The 19458-nt window shown below is 35.0% G+C and overlaps 2 protein-coding genes across 2 annotated transcripts; both read right to left on the reverse strand.

Moving 5' to 3' along the window:
- Positions 1-4130: 4130 nt before the first annotated feature.
- On the reverse strand, positions 4131-5782 carry LOC120074282 (ethylene-responsive transcription factor ERN1-like). The gene is made up of 2 exons (XM_039027360.2): positions 4771-5782; positions 4131-4617 (listed from the first exon to the last, which is right to left on the reverse strand). The coding sequence occupies exon 1, from the start codon at positions 5559-5561 to the stop codon at positions 4833-4835; it is 729 nt and encodes a 242-aa protein (XP_038883288.1). The 5' UTR covers positions 5562-5782; the 3' UTR covers positions 4131-4617; positions 4771-4832.
- Positions 5783-11293: 5511 nt separating this feature from the next.
- Positions 11294-19209, reverse strand: LOC120073115 (uncharacterized). Its single transcript, XM_039025739.2, has 20 exons — positions 17861-19209; positions 17289-17492; positions 16793-16897; positions 16414-16479; positions 16166-16330; positions 15903-15977; positions 15652-15803; positions 15174-15309; positions 15022-15091; positions 14788-14915; positions 14585-14641; positions 14059-14244; positions 13851-13943; positions 13337-13422; positions 13202-13268; positions 13041-13107; positions 12810-12946; positions 12239-12330; positions 12083-12149; positions 11294-11951 (listed from the first exon to the last, which is right to left on the reverse strand). Exons 1-20 carry the CDS (start codon positions 19082-19084, stop codon positions 11787-11789), a joined length of 3342 nt encoding a protein of 1113 aa, XP_038881667.1. The 5' UTR covers positions 19085-19209; the 3' UTR covers positions 11294-11786.
- Positions 19210-19458: the final 249 nt, after the last annotated feature.

Genomic DNA, 19458 nt, shown 5'->3' on the forward strand with positions numbered 1-19458 from the left:
AACAACACAACATGAACCATCATTCAGACACATATACATACAGACAATTCATGAAACCAGATTGACATGATCACATAATCAAACAATACATAACAAATCCCATAGGATGGTTTGAGAAACAATTTCCAATACCCCAAACAACCCGTCGAATGTGCACATGTCGACCGTTCCTGCTAGATATACTCGGGTACTAGGATAATCCCAGTCAGACATCCTGACAATTTTAGTCCAACATCCACAAAATATGCTAATAATATCCGAGTATAATTTCCACTTTCTAATTAAACTAATAAGAACAAACATCCAAACCAAGACTCTCGGAGTAAACAATCATTCAAACAAAAAAATAATACTTATAACCCAAGAAAAATATGTACTTTCAGATCATGCCAATATTTACCAGACTGATACAAATATATAATATATTCAACCATTAAAAATATAAACCACTCACCGTTTCTCCTTATCGATTTTCAAAAAATTCTTTAACCAACTTCCTGTCCTATTTCTCCTGAATTCGAATTCCTTTCAAAGAATTTCTAAATTAGTTTATAATTCTTTTGATAATCCCAATTTGGTGAGTGCTAAGCTGCAAGGTGGTTGCGTTTGGTGCGTAGGTGAGTTGGAACGCATGCAACTGGGCGATAGCACTTGCACAGGGCAGCACTGGGCGACAAGATGCATGCAATGCATGCTGAAATGCATCTATACGTTTGTTCGGATGCGTCTGGCGAGGCGCACGCACAATCACTTGCGATGGCAAGGACGCACGGCAGGGCTAAACAATCAGCCTACACAATCAGCCTATGCGATCAGCTGACCACTAGACTTCCAACGTAAATTCTTCTTTCTTCAACGCCTCAGTTGAGACGACAGCCTGAGACCTTTCTCTATACTCCCTTTTGAGGACTTCCTCACTAACTTCACTCAAAAGGCACGAATGGATTGTGAGAGTTGTTCGTCTCAACCCATCCTATTTATAGGCGTCTCAAGTCCTTCCCAACTTGACACCTCCAGCTTAACTTGATGTCAATGTGCCCTCAACTTGCGCTACCCACGACAACCCTTTGCCACCTTGGTCCGCAAGTGTCTTCATTTCCTTTAGCCAACGCTTCAGCTTTCCTTTGCATGCCTTTACGTGCGCCCACCTCAAATATTTCCATCCCATCCTTAATTTCCAGCTGACAGCTCCTAGTTTCAATCTGTTCAACACTTAAGTTGGTGCATCACCCACCGTTTGTCCCTCAAATCACAGCTAAACAACCCAAAGCCTTTGAATTTCGCAAGATTTTGAGATGACTAAGTGCATCCTTGTTCACATATGATTATTACTCGATGTGTGCTAGTCGTTGCTCACTACATGATGGCCATTACTCGACGCATGATAGCTTGTATTTGTTGCACGATGGCCTTCATTGTATACTTATGCGCTCAACTCCTTCACCTAGGCTGTCGCATACTAGATGTTTAAATGATAACCTTATGCCTAGGACCCCTATGGAACATGTAAGTGCTCAAGAGGGTTCCCTAACCTTAAATCAATCTAGCCATCGCATAGCTTCATTACTCGCCCAGCGCTTTGTGTTCATCGCTCAATGCTCAGTCATGCATTTACTCTCCGCACAACACCCCAACACCCCACACTCAGCACCTTGCGCCCCCGCTCGCATGGCCGAGCGCTCATGCGTTGCATTAATTTTCCTGCTCGTGTGTGCTCATCAGTGCCTCGTTTATACTCGTTGCTCGGTGACCCTTCCTCATTGCTTGATCACGTAACGCCTATATCATGCGGACAAGCTTTCGCGCATCCCTTGTACGCGTGCGCTAGGATTAGCGTTTACCTTGCGCCAACGTCCACCACACCTTGCCCGCATGCATACTAACCTCACGAGCCCCTTAACTGCCGTATACTTTATAAATACCCAATGATATTCCAACGCGTGATTAACCTACTCATGCCAACACTTGGCCGATGCCTTGTCGCTCTCACTTTGCTTTGCATCAACCTTCAATACCTATAACGAATGCATGGGGCCTCCATGCGTGCACCTTGCTAGGTAGCATATATCAACGCTAGAAGTTTATATGTTTAAATACTTAGTCAATTTATTTCCCAAAATCTTCACTTTAATAGTTAGTCTCTTAGGTTAAAATTTTTAATTGACCAACATTCGAGGTCTCACACTTATTCATTCTATTTAGAGATTAAGGCAAAGCATAAGGCTATAATTTCATTCATTACTTTCAAATGCAACAAATAAAAATTTATTTAAGTTGATTATGTGGTTATTTATTGTATGCTTATCTTTGGTGCAAACATAGATGCAATTAATAATACCAAGTTGTTATTGTTATCACATTTTGAAGTGAATTGGGTAAGCTGATGTGATACTTAGTATTTTTTTTTTCTTTATGATAATCAAAATTGATTATTTTGATGACGCTCCTATAAGAACACCTTATGATACTGAATATGCAAAGATTATAGGAAGTATTATGTTGATAAACTATACTAGACTTATTTTTGCATATGTTGTGAGAAGAGTGAATAAATATACACATAATCCTGATAAAGACCATTTGATTGCTCTTCATCGTATTAAGGTATCTTAGGAGTACAATAGAATATTGTTTGCATTTTAATAATTTTTTTTCATGTTAGAAGGGTAGTGTAAGCAAATTGAGTAGCATAGAACAATAAAGTAGGCTTGACTAGTGGATATGTGTTCTTATTGGGTAGGTGAGCTATTTCATGGAAATCTGCTAAACAGACTTGTATGGCAAGGTCCACCATGAAGTCTAAATTTGTTGCTCTAGAATTAGTAGAACAAGAGGCTGAGTGACTTATAAGCCTACTAGAAGCTGTACAATTGTGAAAAGCATCAGTACGAATAGTTTAGAAGCCTACTGGAAGATGCACCATTGTGGGAAAACATCAATACCAATCTCTTTGCACTGTTATTCACAGGTTGTCATAGAAATTGCCAAAAATAGTGCGTATATTGGTAAAAGAAGGCATATACGCCTCAGACATGGAGCTGTAAAATAGTTATTGAAAGGAAGAATAATCTCCTTGAAGTTTGTGAGGTTTGAGAGGAAGTTGGCGGATCCTCTAACCAAAGGCCTAATAAGGAGAATAATTCAAGAATCCTTAGTGTGGATAGGACTCAAACCCATAAAAACTCCATAGTCTTTTCTTTGGATGGTCCTAATACGGACTTGATGGATAGACTTAAATCCTTCAAAGTTACATAGCCCTTTCCTTGAGTGGTCCTGATATGGACTTGACGGATAATTGTAAAATCTTCATAGCTCAGATTTTAAGTGTTTTGTCATTGACAAACTTGATGAAGTTGGTCCTGATATGGACTAGATGTGAAGTCTTCATAGCTCAATTTTTTAGTTTCCTATTGCGATAGACTCGATGAAGCAATAAGTGTGAATGTGAAGATGTGGTCACCTTCTATGAAAGAGTTTAAGGGTCTCTTTCTAGAGCTTTCACGGTAACCTGAGGTTCTATGTGCATGGCTTAAATAGCACCCTTTATCGTAGAATCAATGAAAATTTAAGGAGTAAAACATGTTGTGGGGGTCTCAACTATTGTTATTGAAAATTTGAGGTAACTCACTCTCTTTAACAATTTTGTTACCCCATCTTACTATGCATCAATTCAAATCATCAAAATATTAATGCTTAAGTTTGTTCACTTAATTAACTTTGCTTAGAAAATATATTTTATAAGATGTCCTTTTTTTGGTTACTATACCAATCATTCGTGCGGGATTGTTGTGACTGACTTTAGGCATTTGACCCATAGCAAAAGGAAAAACGAAAAAGAATTAATTGTTTGTGATTAATTTCAATAATTAATATTAATCTCAGTTAATTCTAAAATAGCTTTTAAAATTAATTTCAAAACGGTTTTTTGTTTTAAAACCGATCTTATCTTTCCTTTAAATAACTCTCAGTTATTGGGGAAAAAAAGATGCATGGAAATCGATTCCCTCTCCTCTATGTTCTTCTCTTTTGTGGTCTTAGCAAAATTTCCAACGATCTCAATCATTCCTTTGGCAAGTACACGCTTGAATTGGGAGGTTGTGTTAATCTCGAAAAGCAACCGGCATATGCTATTTAGCACTAAAGTCACACCGAATTTTACTTTCAAAACCGTGGATCTTAACGCCAACCAACTATTAAAACCCACGTTTCTCGCAAATCGCAAAGGGAAGTCCAAACGACACTTCAGTGTCCCAAAAAATGAATAGAAACATCTTCTAAAGAGGAAGAAAAGTTGGAACTACACAAAGAGATAAGGATGAGCAGGGGAGTAGGCCACTCAAGGCAGCCATTGCCAGACTGAACTGCAAGAACAACGAGAACATTTGAAGAAGGACACCACCCCCCACATTAGAAGCCATTTCCAAAACCACGAACATAAGGCTTTTGATTTTGGATCGATACAGAGCAGGCAGGGAACCACTTCAGCATCAGCACAGTCCGACAGTCCACCAAATGAATCAAAAACGACAGCACCATCCTTCCTCCACATCTCTCATCTTAAGCAACTTCATTTTTCACTTCCTATTGTTCTTCCTAAATCCCACACCAATTAGAAATCTAGCCAAATCACAAACAATCCATCCCATACTGTTAACTTAATGAACAAATTTGGAGGTTCAATAGTATTTATAGACTTAATTTTCATAAACAAAATGGATGGTAATATTTCTGAAACAGACGACAAAGTTCCATTTACTTCTTGTAATTTACCTTTCATGATCAAGAAGAAGAAGACGACGACGACGACAACAGAGAATCCTTCTTCTTCTTCATCAACAGAACAGAGAACAGAGTGGTGGAAGATCCCAAATGGGTTCAGAAGCTTCATGAACAGCTTCCATATACTCCTGAACTCCATTAATGGCATACAAAGAAGCTGAAATTTGTCTCTCGACTTTCATTCTCTCGAAAGCACACAACTCCAATTCCTCTGAATTCGCCGTTACGTTCTCCGGTAACGGAACCCCCAATCCACAAGAAACAGAGCAAGACGAATCGCAATAACCCACCTCTCTTTCTTCCAAACAATTCGTCATATCCGGTTTATACGCCCCGTCGAACAATCCATCGTCCTGAATTGACGGATCCGCGACGGCGGAAGTGGCAGCGGCCGCGGCGGAGGTGGTGGTGGGATTTTCTAGGGATTTTCGATTTACGGTTTTTTTGGTGTTTAATAGGGAGCGGATTCTAGAAGCGATTGGAGAATTCGTAGAGATTTGTGGAATGAAATTGGTTCTTGTATTGGATCCTCGAAGAAGACAAGCGGCTTCATCGTAAGCACGGGCGGCTTCTTCGGCGGTCTCGAAAGTTCCAAGCCACATTCGGATTTTTTTCGTCGTGTCTTTGATTTCCGCCACCCATCTGCCCGATGGCCGTTGCCGAACTCCGACGAACTTGTTTCCATTGTTGTTACCTCTGCTTCTGCCTTTGAATTTGCTTGTTTTTATTACGGATACGGCGGCTCCGCCGTGAGTCTCCGGCGACTGAAAGTCGATTTCCATGGCGGGAATTTTTAAGTTGTAGAAGAAGAAGAAGAAGAAGAAGAATCTTGTTTGTTGGAAAATGGGAAATGGGGATTTTTATATGAAATTGAAATTGATTGATTTTATTATTTATTTGGGAATTATTGGGGAATGAGTTGAATTTGAAATGGCAGCAACAAAACTTTTGTAATGGTTTCTTGTGTTTGGTTTCATGTTCTTGGTCTTTAACTTTGTGTATTAAAAAATTCACTAAAAAGGAATTAGGTCATTTAAGTCTTTAATTCTTAGTCTTTTGTTTCCCAAAATACCCTTTGAAAATATGACTTTGATTTTCTTCTTTTTTTTTTTTTTTAGTGAAAAACAAATGAGATATTTTTGGTTTACTAATGCTTCTAGTAGGTCTTTAGAATTAGTGTGTGAATAATTATAAGTACGAGTAGAAAGTTCTTCGATAATAAATCATTTTGATGTTTGGTCCGACATTTTTATGTGAAATTTTTATATAAACGTTTAAAATAAAAGTTGTGGGCTTTTCTAGAATATTTAAAAAGATAATTTTTTAAAGTGTTTTATATTAAAATTTGAATAACTAGTGAATTTTTTATAGGGAATTTCATATACTTTCTTTAAAGCATCAATAGGAGGACAATTTTGTTCATTTCTTATTGGAAACAAAAGTCAAACTAATGTATTGGTATATGAAAAATAAAATGATGATTAAAAACTAACATGTTTTTTTAATGGATGAACATTCAACTCATAAAAATCAATTGTTTTAAGTTAACTCATCTAAAAAATAGATCCTAATTTTATTTTCTAGTTGACTTCATGAAACTAAATAATCTTTTTTCCGACAACAGAAAAAAAGTGGAGATTTGAATCTCTTATCAAGTCGGATATGAAGTTTTGAATAGTTAAGTTATGCTCATGTTAACATGAAAGTTTTCTCGAAAGATAAAAATTGACTAAATTGTCCAAAGTGTAACTGTAGTATGTCTTTTTTTCCAATGTTTTTTTAGTTAGATGAGAGAGAATTCAATGAATACTACCAATGGATTGTAAATTTAAAAATTTTGCAATCTATTCGTATTCTTTTAAAGAAAAGAATTTCACAAATGCTTTGTGCAACCATAGAAAAGTAATTTTGAAAAAGTCTTAATCACATTCATTGACAGTAAATCAAATTATCAATTAATCTATGAGAATCACTTTTTAAATTATAATTAACTTGTAAAAACTCACAGGAGTAGTTCTTAAATTTAGCTTTTTCTAAAAATCTTTTACTTTCTTAACCATTTAAATGAATATATTATAAAAATATCCTTCTATATTAATATATTTTCACATACATTTTCAAATTTTAGTTGATTCAATTTTTTATAAAAATTATTTTTCTTAAACTTTTATCAAATAATTTAGATTAAAAAAATTAGTTGAAATTCAAACCATATAAAAATTTAAGTTAAATCATAAATTAATTATTAATGTAAAAAAAAAAAAAAATCATAAACTTACTTTTATTCGTATAATTAAATTACGTCAATTTAATCTTAATTTATTTAAATATCTAACTAGTTTTTTCAATTTAAAATTAAATTTTGTCAAACATTATTTTAATTCATGTCACAACCAATTTTTTTTTTCAAGTGTATTGTAATTAAAGTGTGAGATGGTGAAATCGAACCTCAAACTTCAAGGTCAATAATATAAATACTATGTTGAGCTACATTTTTGTTGGCGTCACAATCAACTTTTTACAAAGTAAAACTTATCGTAATTATTTTAAAAGTTAAATAATCGAAAATTAATGACATTTCAAGTCCAACAATTGTTGAGTGTTAAACATTGACCAAGAATAATAATAAAGGGCAAGAAAGTAATTACACAGCTTCTCTCTCTTTGAGGGGAAACTAAGTCAAACATTAGAGAGAGAAAGTTATGAAGCACAAAATGCTGCCACTTGGAGGCCTAAGAAAGAAGTTTCAGAATATCTTTATAAAATAAAATAAAATAATGAGAATAAGGATAAAATTAATTTTTTTTAAAAAAAAATGGTGGCTCTTCAAAGTTCAAATCAAGACAAGACAAATTCTAATCTCAACCTACGAGGCATTAGCTACCTAAATAAAACAAACTTCTTATTTTTCAATCTTAATTATTTGGGACAGTGACATAGACATTAGACTCAAAAGATTAATAAATATAATATAATGTAAAAAGAATTGTAAATATGACTAAATTTAAATAGTCTATCAGTGATAAACTATGGTAGGAGTTTGTGATAGACCATACCACTGGTAAGAAAGTCTATTGCTGATAGATTTGTCTATATTTGTAATTTTTTTAAATGATGTTATACACTTGGCTATTATTCATAAAAATGCTACCAATTATAACTATTCTAATTATTTTTCTATTTTTTTAAATTATAAAATTAACGAGTACATTTATTTAGATATTTTTTTGTTTTTATAATTATAAGATAAAAGAATCAAATCATCGAATTGTTGACTTTTAAAATGATAATAATTAATTTTTTATTCACTAAATTATAATCAAATTGGTTGTCTTGAAGGTTATAATGATAAGCCTTTAAAGATTAAAAAATTCATTTCTTTGAAAAAAAAAATTAAAAAGTTACTTTTAAGATGTAGTTCTTAATTTCTTTTTCTTTCTTTTTTTTCCATTTCTTTTTCTTTTTTTATTTTTCATCACGCACATCGATCTGAATTCTTGACAAAGTGGTCAAAAGTTAAAATTTCTTCTTCAATCTCAAAAGTTTAGAATTTTCCTTTTTTTCTTTCTGAAATCAAGATTGAAAATTAAAATTCGAATAATGTCGTAACAAGATAATTAACCGATGAACATGGACACATAAAGATTAGAGCAAGACAATATTTTTCTTCTTTCTTTACGAGAAAATTAATCTACATTCCCTAAACTTTGTTGATAGAGTATCATAAAATTTTATATTAATAATCGTGCCAAAAAACGGTATACTTTTATGAGTGACTTGACATAAACATACGCCATCTTCTAATTATTTATGATGATTTTCTTTCGAGTGCACCTAAAATAAATTCAAAATCACCTCAACAAAATTACTTTCTTGTCAAAAAAAAAAAAAAAAAAACTTCTGTCTAAGTAACAAAATAAACTAGGTTAAATAAAAAAAATGGGAAAATTTTTATTCAATGTTTTAATTGATCTTATCCTAAAATTTAATGTATAACTTAAATTCTTTTTCCTAATTTTTTTTAAAGATCGGGACGATAGATAGAATAATTATTAAAATCATTGATTGAATTTATAAAATAGCCTAACTTATTTTAATTAGAAAAAGAAATAAAAGATTGAATGAATAGGGAAATAATGGTGTCCCATTCTGCACGTCGCCATTGTTCTAACATCCATTTCATCACTAAGACAAGTAGCAATGCAATAATCATCATCAATTATAATAATCTTTATTTTAAAAGATATTGATCACATTATTTTCTTTTTGTAACTAAAAAAACAAAATTATTAAATACAAAAATGATAGGGCTGTTGTCTCCTTATTATATGATATTACAATGTGTCTAGCTTATACTTTCTTTAACATAAATAGTTGAAATTTATAATTAATGGAGTTGTTAAATAGACAGCATTGGAATCATTTTATAGCTTTATTAATTGCATATGTATATTTTTGGAAGCTTGTGAAACACTTTTTTCTTCTTCTTTTTTGGTTGAAGAAAAGCACCTATCAATCTGACATGCTTTTAAATAAAGAAAATTTGACCAACTTATTTACAAATATTGCATAATGTCGTTAATCAGCAATAGATAACGATAGATATTGATAGATCTATTAGTGTCTGTCGTTGTCTATCACTGATAGACTGACATTTTGCTATATTATAAATATTTCCAACATTTTTCAATTCAAAACGGTTACTCTATCAATCCTTGTTTGAAAAATAATTTTAGTTGATAAAAAGTTATTTAACTCTAAGGGGATGTTTGGCCAACTTTAAATGTCGGTGGAGGTGAGTTGGTATATTTTACCAACTCACCTCAACTCTCTCTTCTTCTCATGTTTTCAGTGGCTCTACTCATCAGCCACTGTCACACTCTGAGAACTAACTCCGAGCTCCTATAACCACCTCCGATGAGAACTCCGACGACCACCTCTGATGACAATTCTGGCGACAAAATCCAAACTCCGATAACCACCTCCGATGACAGCTCTGTTGACCAACTCCGAGCTCCGATAACTTCACACGACCAACTCTAAAACCCAATTCTAGCATTTGACAACCACCTTCGCACTACCAACTCCGACGACCAATTGGCTCCGACAACAAACTCTAATAACCAACTCCAACAACCACTTTCATAGGCTCCAACAACCACCTCCAACTACAAACTCCAATGAAAATCACCTTCGACGATCACCTTTGACCAACACAACTCCGACGATCAACTCGAGGCTTTTACAACTACCTTCGACGACAAACTCCGACAACCAACTCTAATATCACCTTCATGCTCGGGCTATGACAGTCACCTCCAACTACAATCTCCAGCGAAAATCAACTTCGACGACCATTTTCACTCGACCAACTTCGGGATTCGGAAACCACCTCTGATGACAAACTTCAACAACCAATTTTAATACACCTTCATGTGACTAACTTCGAACTCCGACAACCACTTCCGACTACAAACTCCAGCAAAAATCATCAACTTCGACAACCACTTCCAACTACTATAAGACGACTTTTAAAGTATGTTATAGAGTTGTTGATTATATAAAAAATATATTTTGTCTGCATTGAGTGCAGTATTTATATGTAATGAATTCATATATCAAATGGGTATTAAGAATATTTAGACGAAAAATATATATGTAGTTGAAAAGTATATAACATATAATAAAAAAAACCATAAAATGAAAAAAAAATCCTGAAACATTTTTCAGCAAGATTTAATGAAAAATATAGATTTGTTCTCTGGTGATGAAGAAATGTGGTAACACTTCATTGGCCGTTACGATGATGGAGAGATTTAATTAAAAAAATCATATAAAAATATAGAGCAACAATAGGAAGAAGAAGAAAAAGAAGATAATGAAATCGAGAGAGAAAAATTAGCTAGAATAAAAAATTTTGATTTCGCTTTAATTTCTCATCTTATTTAACTATATTTCTACAGAAAATGTTCATTGCCCAAAAAAGAAAGAAAAATTTTAAAAATTAAAAGAAAAGATTGCAATCTATATCTTATTCAAATAAAGATGGATAGAATTATTGAATAAAAAATTTTCAAAACAAAAATAGTAATCATAAAAACATATTATTTAGAGTTAAAAAAACTACCGACATAAACTCCAAATATATGAACTCCACAAACTATTTCAAATATCTTATCTCAACTCACCGTCTCACACCCCTAAACTAGTTAAAACCTCATTCACAACAAAAACAACCTAATTGTTTAGCTATTAACCAGATTAGAACCTTAAAGTGATGGATTTCTCTAGAACACTAGAACACCCCTTTAAAAATCAAGAATCTTAATCTCATATCGACCATCCGACAAAAACATCTAAGGTGATGATGGATCAATGTAATTGTCTTGATTATAACTTCATCAAAACGTCGAGAGAGGAAAAAAAAAACCATTCCTCACCCTTTCATCAAATTATAATTTTCACCATAAGACAGCAAAACTGCCAACAGCTGTTGAAAGTACTCGGGAAAATGTAAAGAACCAAAAACCAAAACTTAACAATTCTCTGTTTCAATGACACGCTTTGACCTCACTTTTCCAAAACTTCAAAGCCTCAAAAATAATAATAACCAACTCGGACATTATTTTTTGCTTGCTTCACTCTTTTTCTGGGGGGTAGGGACTCTGGTTCACCAATAATTTTGTACTATACACACAAACTGTAACAACTCTTTCTCCTTGCCTTTTGGACCATGCAAAATCGATGCTTTAAACAAGCGCGTAAAAAAATAAATAATACATTATGAGACAGGATGACAAAAACACGCGACGCCAATGCTGCAGCAGCAGCAGCTTTCTTCAAGGGATGACTGCTGTGCTTTGCAATGCAAAAGGGATGACATTATCGGGCTACAATGCTTCGAAAAATACCAGAAAACACACAGCCAACCCAATCAAGATGTAACCAACTCAGGATCTGACACAATCTGGAACAAAGAATGACCTTTCTTGCCAATTCCAATTACGCTAAGATGAGAGGATTGATTGAAGTGCAAGCTGCTGTTGCGGTTGCAAAGACGACCAGGTCGATGCCAGTGTGGAAGGTGGTAGAGTTTGCTGAAGCTGCCTCAAAAGGTTTACCATTCTACTGGCAGTTTGTTCTGTCGCAAGATCCTTACCCGCACATAGAACCTAAATCAACAATGCCCCAATAAATTGAGAAACCAAGCATATGAATACCATTATTGCTAAAGTTCCCAAGATCCCTTAATACCACAAAGTACTAACAATTGCAGTCGCCATATTTTAAAGTTATACCATACCTCAGCAAAAATGGAAACAATTTTGGGAAGATATTGATTGTTGGGACCTAAGAGTTCTTTATCGGACCTGTTAATTAAATGCAGAAAAAACATGACTAAACAATGAATTAGGCAAATAAAATTGAGTAAGATGTCTTGTGGGATCGAAATCCCAACCTTTCAACCATTGAACAGAGCTGATCGTGCACTAGCTTTGCCTCAATTAAATCACCCTTGATAGGCAAACAGCCTAGCCAAGCAGGAACCAACTGCCAAAGAAAATAGTTATAGAAGCATATAAGACACAGAAATAAGCATATGCCTACTTGTTGTACACACCATAAAAGTGATGTGGTTGTGAACAGAATCCATTGATGCAATAAATGGAAGAGTTTCGAACTTAAACCATGTTTTGCGACAAATGAGAACTCAATTAAACTCCTAATTTTGAGATCTTTCAGTCAGGAAATCAATTCATTGGGCAGCTTTGCAGAGAACAGGGTAACTATAAATGTTTTCTTTCATAGCCTACGTTACAGCCCTAACAATTAGATTATGATGCTTTTGCATATATCAGAGAAGTGAATGAACAATCTACTCTCAAAAACACCATAAAATCTATTGCAATAGGAAAAGAAAGAGCAAATTCATTCAAAATGAATACATATGAATCTAATTTAAAAACTAGGAAAGAAATGCTGCCAGCATCGACACATGAGAATACATGAGAAGACACAGAGACACAAACCTGAGGTGCATTTATACTGTCTCTGTGGAACTGGCATATCTTTCCAAGAGCTGAAACAGCATTGTCATATGCCATTACGTTTTCAGAATGTTGGGCATTTGGGTGCCGTATCACCACATCCAACCTCGAAAGGGCCTCTGCACAAAAAAAAAAAGAAGATAACAAATTCATCCACCATTTATAATAGAGGGAACTCAACAACTCAAAAATGAAGATTCAAACGAAGCCAACCTTGAACAAGTGGTTTGAATACAGATCCACCAAACTCAGCACAAACACCAATACCATAAACAGCCGCCTGCAAATAGAGTAATGGTTGATTTGGATAAAGCTCGTCACTTACTAAAAAAAAATTATTTACAACCATTCATGATTCAAGGGCAAGAACAAACCTGACGGACATCAGGATTCTCATCATTGCAAGCCTCCAACAAGAAAGGAAGGTAGGTATCATAGTACCTGATTCACAATAAGAAAATCAACAAAAAATGTTCATAGAGGGCAGCAAATTACAATGAAATCATTACCTGAGGGCTGCTTCACGGCAATGTTCCACAACATCATCAAAAATACATATTGCTATCCTCCTCTCCTCTGCTGTTCTATCCTTACCCTGCACACCAAAGATCTTGACCATTATGGATGTACTTTCAGATACATTTCAAATAGGCTAGTTTCACAGCCCCATAGATATAAGCTGGGGATCAAAAGTGTACAACGAGCACTTTGGATGTCTAGTTATAAACATTGAACATAAAAGCGAATGAATAAGTTGGTAGAATAAATCCGAGAACCCTCACCTAATGTAAACCAAAGGTGCAGATTTTGGAATCATCAACTTAAAACAAATTATATTTCATTTCCACTCAAGTGAAGTGATTGGCAACTTTGCGCACAACTTCACATCTTTGTACAATAGAGAAACACAGGTGTTTGAGCAAACTTTGTAAAAAATGAAAAGCTCGTGTAGATTCAAACAGTGGCTATTTTTTAAGATCAAAGTTACTAAGCGTTACAGAGAAAAGTTTTCAAAAAACTTACCCACATAGGTGTCAAATATGATGACAGTTCATCAAACATAGGCAAGAACGAGGCCTTGAAAGTCTTGATCAAAGTTCCCAAACAATCACCAACCTGATCAAAATACAAAAGTAAGGCATACAACCTTATTCTCAAAGTAATCTTCAAATAGACCTGAAAAAACTACTACGAAACAGCATAAGATAGCATATCTATTACAATAACTTACCTGATCAAAAACTTCTTCCTCTTGCTCATTTTCTTCATCAAGCAATTCTCTCTCATCTGCATCAAAATCCTCTGCTTTTGCCCTCTCCATTCTTTCATGCTTTCTCGAGGAACTAGCAGTTATGACATGTTTAATCTCATCGACAATGCACCTTACTTGGCTTTCATCAAGAAGTGGTCCGGAGATCTAATATAATGAAAAGTAACATATAGTTCAAGAATGTATTTGAAGAAGAAAGAAACAACTCAAGTCTCGAATGAATGAAAGAAAGAAGATAGAAAAACTGTACAGCAATTAAATTGAATTCTCTTATGATACCAATTAGGATTTTCCTGCCCAGAGAAAATTTGGAAAATAGAACACTACTATCTCTTTTAATATCCCACAAGCCTTGAAATCATATTGGAGAGAAGCATCACATACGTGTGGGGTGGCTATGACCCTAAAAGGATTCTGAACTAAGTTTGCTTTTCGGACTCAATGACTCATATAGGAGTTCCTTAAATTTTAATTTCATCATACCGACCTGTACACACTCATTCAATGCATCCAACATACTGGCACATATCTCCACCTCGGGCTCCTGTAAACCATTTAGATCAATGAAACGTCATAACTTAGCATTCAATACTCTCAAATACATAAGATCATTAATAACAAAAGGTGGATTCAATATGGAAGTATAAAGATCTATCACTGCTGGACAAAATATAATTTTCGTAAATTAACCTTGTGTAATGCCTCCACCAAAGCTGGTACAATATAATCTGATAACTGCTTTACATAGGATTCATCACGACCTTGAGATTGCCCTTTCTCAACAGCCAATTTTGCTGAACGCAGGAGCTCCGGCATGGCTGTTTAGATAATAGGCAACAAGTGTAAAAAGGTAATTTAAATGAGCTCTTGCAATGATTTTAAAGCAGAACAAAGCATACAGAAGAAAAAGAACAAGCTAACTACCTGACACAGCAGCCCTCCTAACTTCTTCATGGAAATAAAATTTAAGGAGTGGAACTAAAGTAGGAGCAACCTAAGTAATAGAAGAAGCATTAGTACAGCAGTAAACAAAAGCCCACATTAGAAGATCAACAAATGGAATTCACTAAATCAACCTGATCAATCCAGACAAAAAATCCTTCTTTTAACTCATCGGCATAACAACACAGCATGTTGCAAGCAGTGGCTTTTTCCTCCAAAACACTAGTCTTGATGCCAATCCTTTTGTCACCTAGAGTTATTGTTTCAATGCTGCAATAAAATAAAGACAACAAATTTTAAATTTACTTTTAAAAAAATTATAGAAGAAATAAATATTTAAAAAATAATAAAAAAAGAGAGATCATAGAACGAACTGAAAACTGGTGGAAAATGTTATACACCCAACAGAAAAGTAGCACAGAAGATGACAATAAATTAAACATGCTAGTTAGTTGTCATTAGATAAATAACAAATATTCTAACAAAATGTCTTTGGAGGTATTCAAGTTTTTTTTAAAAAAATAATATACATATGAGAAAAAGGAACTGAACCTATCCAGTTTAGATTGTTTTCATTCCAATTAAGACTTGAACAAGATTTAAAAGCCAAACCTATCATCATCATCATCAATATCAGCATCTGAATCAGCAGATGTGATTGTGACATCAGGTTTAAGTTGAGCAGATTGAAGCAAAGGTGGCATCACAACACTCATATAAGGAAGAAAATCCTGTCCAAGGCATTTGCAGAGTCTTGCCCATGCCTGCAAAAGAAATAAGCAATTATTTTTCTTCTTTTTGGACCAATAAAAATAAACCAAATCCATACAAAAATATATGAGTTAAAGATGCTCAAAACATACTTGTAACATGTAGCTGGTTGTGGGATCATCTGCTTCCATTGGAGATCCTTGTAGTGACAACAAAACATCCATAACCTTCAAAAAGACGGATAATAAAAGATTTCAGTCCACTATGGCCACCAAAGATTGGCGACTACTAGAGTACGCAGTAAGATTGATTGAAACAATTATTTAATTTAAAAGACACAATAACAATATTATCTGAAGATAATATGAGTTCAAATAGAGTAAGCAAACAATGGATAAACATTATCGAAAATAACCTGCTTGGCATCATCCTTAAACTTGTCTTTTCCAACAGCCATGCCAACCAAACTGATACACTCCATGGATTTGGCTCGAAGCATACGATTGGATTTGTCACTTGCATTTACAAGAATAGCTTTTAAGTAAGGCATTACAGCATCATAATACTTCTGGAAGTGTTCCTGTCCATGCAAAAGAAAAGGTTTGACACATCCACAACAAAAGAGCAATAAAAATAATTGAATAAGATTAAAGAGTAAAAAACCTGAGATGAATCAGCAACAGATGCAAGAGCTGTCAAAGCACCCTCCTGCACCATCTGCTTTCCATTCTGGAATGCAGACAGACGATATAGTGAATTAACAAAAAGAATGCAAAATACAAAAATCACAACATACTTGCAACAAAAACAGTTAAAATACAAAAATCACACCATATTTGCAACAAAAAGAGTAACATATTAAAAATAAATTCTGTTAAAGATAGGTCTTGAGATGCATCACCATTATACCTCAAACAAACAAATAACATTTATCAAAAGCAAGGAAAAGTGAATTTCATTCAAATGATTTATCTAACTGCCAACATGTAGTGAAATGCTGATCTTATAAACTGAAGGTAAGCTCACTAAGATTGTAGAATACCTGCAGTAGTACAAGGAGTTTGCTCACAATTCCATCCAAGTAAGGCGTTAAAATATCTGGGGTGCAATTTTCACTGAAATTGAGAACTGCTGAAGCAGCATGTGCCTGTAAGATTAAAGAGAGATGAATAGAGCAATATTACCTCAGAAAAGTAACATACTGTGCGCAGTTTTCAAAAGAAACAAGCAAGCAAAACTCCACTGAGTGACTGGTTATTCAAATAACGGAAATCAGCCATAAGATCATAACCTAGCGGATATCCACCCCTTAATCTCATTAAGAATTTTTTACTTCCTAGTCGATTACATAGAAAAATGGGAATGTAAATCATCACAAAGTGGTGACAAGTTTCAGCACATAAGCTTCTGGAGGGATAAACAGTAGAGAAAAAATTAGATAAATTATCTGACCACATAGAACATGTGAACATGAAATATTTGTAAAGAGGATTAACTGGCTACACCAATTCCTATCATAAGAGAAAGGGTATACAAACCTGTACTCGTGGATTTTGAAAATCATCCATAGCTCCAGCTAAAGCAGGCACAACAAGATGGTGATATTGAGCCTGCAAATCTGGGCCTAGATCAGTAGACAACTGGCCAATCGCATTAATGGCTGCCCATCGTACACGTGGATGCGGATGTTGGAATGAATTCAAAACCATAGAGAGTACTTGCTCGAGATTCTTTATCATTACCTGCAAAAATAGAGAGAAATATGTCGTAAGAATGACAAATCAAGGCATCTAGAAGAAACAAACAAAGCCCTAAGATTGTAAGACTGAAAGGAACCACCAACAAATAATAATAACCCAGATGATGAAATATAATAATAATACATATATAATACATATAGTATTCATAAGTTTGAAATTGAATTTAGTATCTGCAACTTTATCTATCCAATAACACTACGATACCTTTAGCATAAAACAATGAAGTAAAGCTAGTATGAAAAGTGAGAGCACGCTGTAAAGACTCCATTATTTGAAAACTTTAGACCTTTCAAAAAGTAAAGCAACGAAGAGCAAAGGAAAAGATGCAAATTCAAAGCCAAGGCTAACACCTTCGAGCAACCCTCTGCAATTTGTGAGAGTGCAATAAGTGCTGCATGATGCTTTTGCCATTCAGGAGCAGCCAAGAAAGCTGGAAACATCTCGGAGGCAACAGGCACAATAGAGTTGCCACCCAATGAAATAGAAAGTCTATCCAAACACTCTTGGCCAAATCCATAATTGTCACTCTCACCCGCATCCTCATCCTCAGTATCTGCAGTATGCCAAGCAGGATCGTCCTCGATATCCAACAACATGTTCATAAGTATTCCAAACAACCTACTTATAAACTGTGGCAACTTCCTCATCATCCCAGGAGCTCGCTCTCGAGCCTCAGCAAGCGTTATAACAAACTCAATGGCTAAATGTCTAGTAGATTCTTCTAGTGAATCCGCCTCAGCAATCTGCAACATAGAACCAACCACATCAACCAACTGCCTCCTCAAGAATCTCGGCTCGGTCCCAGCCAATTCAATCAATAACTCAAGCGCATCTTTTGCAGTAGCTTCTTGACCAGAATTCAAAGCCTCGGTCAATGTCTGCATCATCAAGGGCAATAGATTCTGAAACCTATCCCTATCAGAAGCACTAGACAAACATTGAATAAAATTAATCGCAGCACCCAAAGCCGCAATCCTCACATCCCCAGTCTTAGACGAACCCAAACACTGAGAAAACACAGAGTGAAGCGTATCCAAATGCGGAACTAGGGTTTCACCAATATACTGAGCCAATTGAGCAAAAATCAACAAAGCAGACTCCTGCAACTTAGAACTATCAGAAGTAACACACTGAAAAATAAACGGCATCAATTCATTCCAACCCCCATCGGGCAAAATCCCAGAAGCAAGTTCAGCAATAGTATCACACAACTTCTTGGAAATAGATTTAGATTCCTCAGTTTGAAGAGAGGAAAGCAAAACAGATTTAAGAGTAGATTGAGTAGAAGGAGTAAGACGAGGCCAGAGATAAGAATCATCACGAATGAGTTGACGGCGGAGGAGAATGGCAGACATGGTACGAGCCTCAGGATGAGCAGATGGATGGAGAAGATCAGCGAGTTTGAGAGCAAGAGCATCTGGGTGGGCTTGTTTGCAGAGGTTGAAAAGGGATTCAGCCTGTGAACGTTGGTCATTAGAAGAGGACATGAGATGGGAAATTAGGGTTTCGAAGTGGGTGCGATCGGAACCCAGAAGCAAGGAGAGTTGATGAAGCTGAGTGGGATCGGCCGCCATGGATGGAGGATTATTGGAGGTTTTTGGGCTGGAATTGAAGAAGACGAGAGAGAATGATAAAGATAGAAGAGAGGGTTTGTGGCGCCTCCAAATGAATCCCAAAGGGAGGGAAGAACTGAAACATCCGTTTTATTGAGAAAGAAGGAAGAAGGGTTTTTCCATTCCGGTTTCCGGTTCGGTCCGATTTCGGCCCGGTTTGAGTTCGGTCTTTTCTTTCACCCATTGAGTGTTTGACGTGTTTCAATGTGGATATTGAAAGTCAACGTGTGAAGAGTATCCATTTATTAGTACTCTTATCTAATACTCGTTTAAAATATGTAGGTCTTAATTTTAATGGATAATTTTCAATTATTAAAATTAAAAAAATAAAAATA

Source organism: Benincasa hispida, chromosome 3 (genome assembly GCF_027475165.1).
Source record: "Benincasa hispida cultivar pf3 chromosome 3, pf3_genome.v1.1, whole genome shotgun sequence".
In the NCBI taxonomy this organism is placed as follows: domain Eukaryota; kingdom Viridiplantae; phylum Streptophyta; class Magnoliopsida; order Cucurbitales; family Cucurbitaceae; genus Benincasa; species Benincasa hispida.

What these genes read in the sequence shown, in the direction of transcription:
- LOC120074282 (XM_039027360.2), bottom strand. Translation starts at nt 5,561, where the DNA reads ATGGAAATCGACTTTCAGTCGCCGGAGACTCACGGCGGAGCCGCCGTA.
- LOC120073115 (XM_039025739.2), bottom strand. Translation starts at nt 19,084, where the DNA reads ATGGCGGCCGATCCCACTCAGCTTCATCAACTCTCCTTGCTTCTGGGT. An exon ending in TAGGAGGGCTGCTGTGTCAG is followed by an intron (nt 14,916 to 15,021) that starts GTAGTTAGCTTG and finishes TTATCTAAACAG; the next exon opens with CCATGCCGGAGCTCCTGCGT. An exon ending in TTGTTTCCATTTTTGCTGAG is followed by an intron (nt 11,952 to 12,082) that starts GTATGGTATAAC and finishes TTGTTGATTTAG; the next exon opens with GTTCTATGTGCGGGTAAGGA.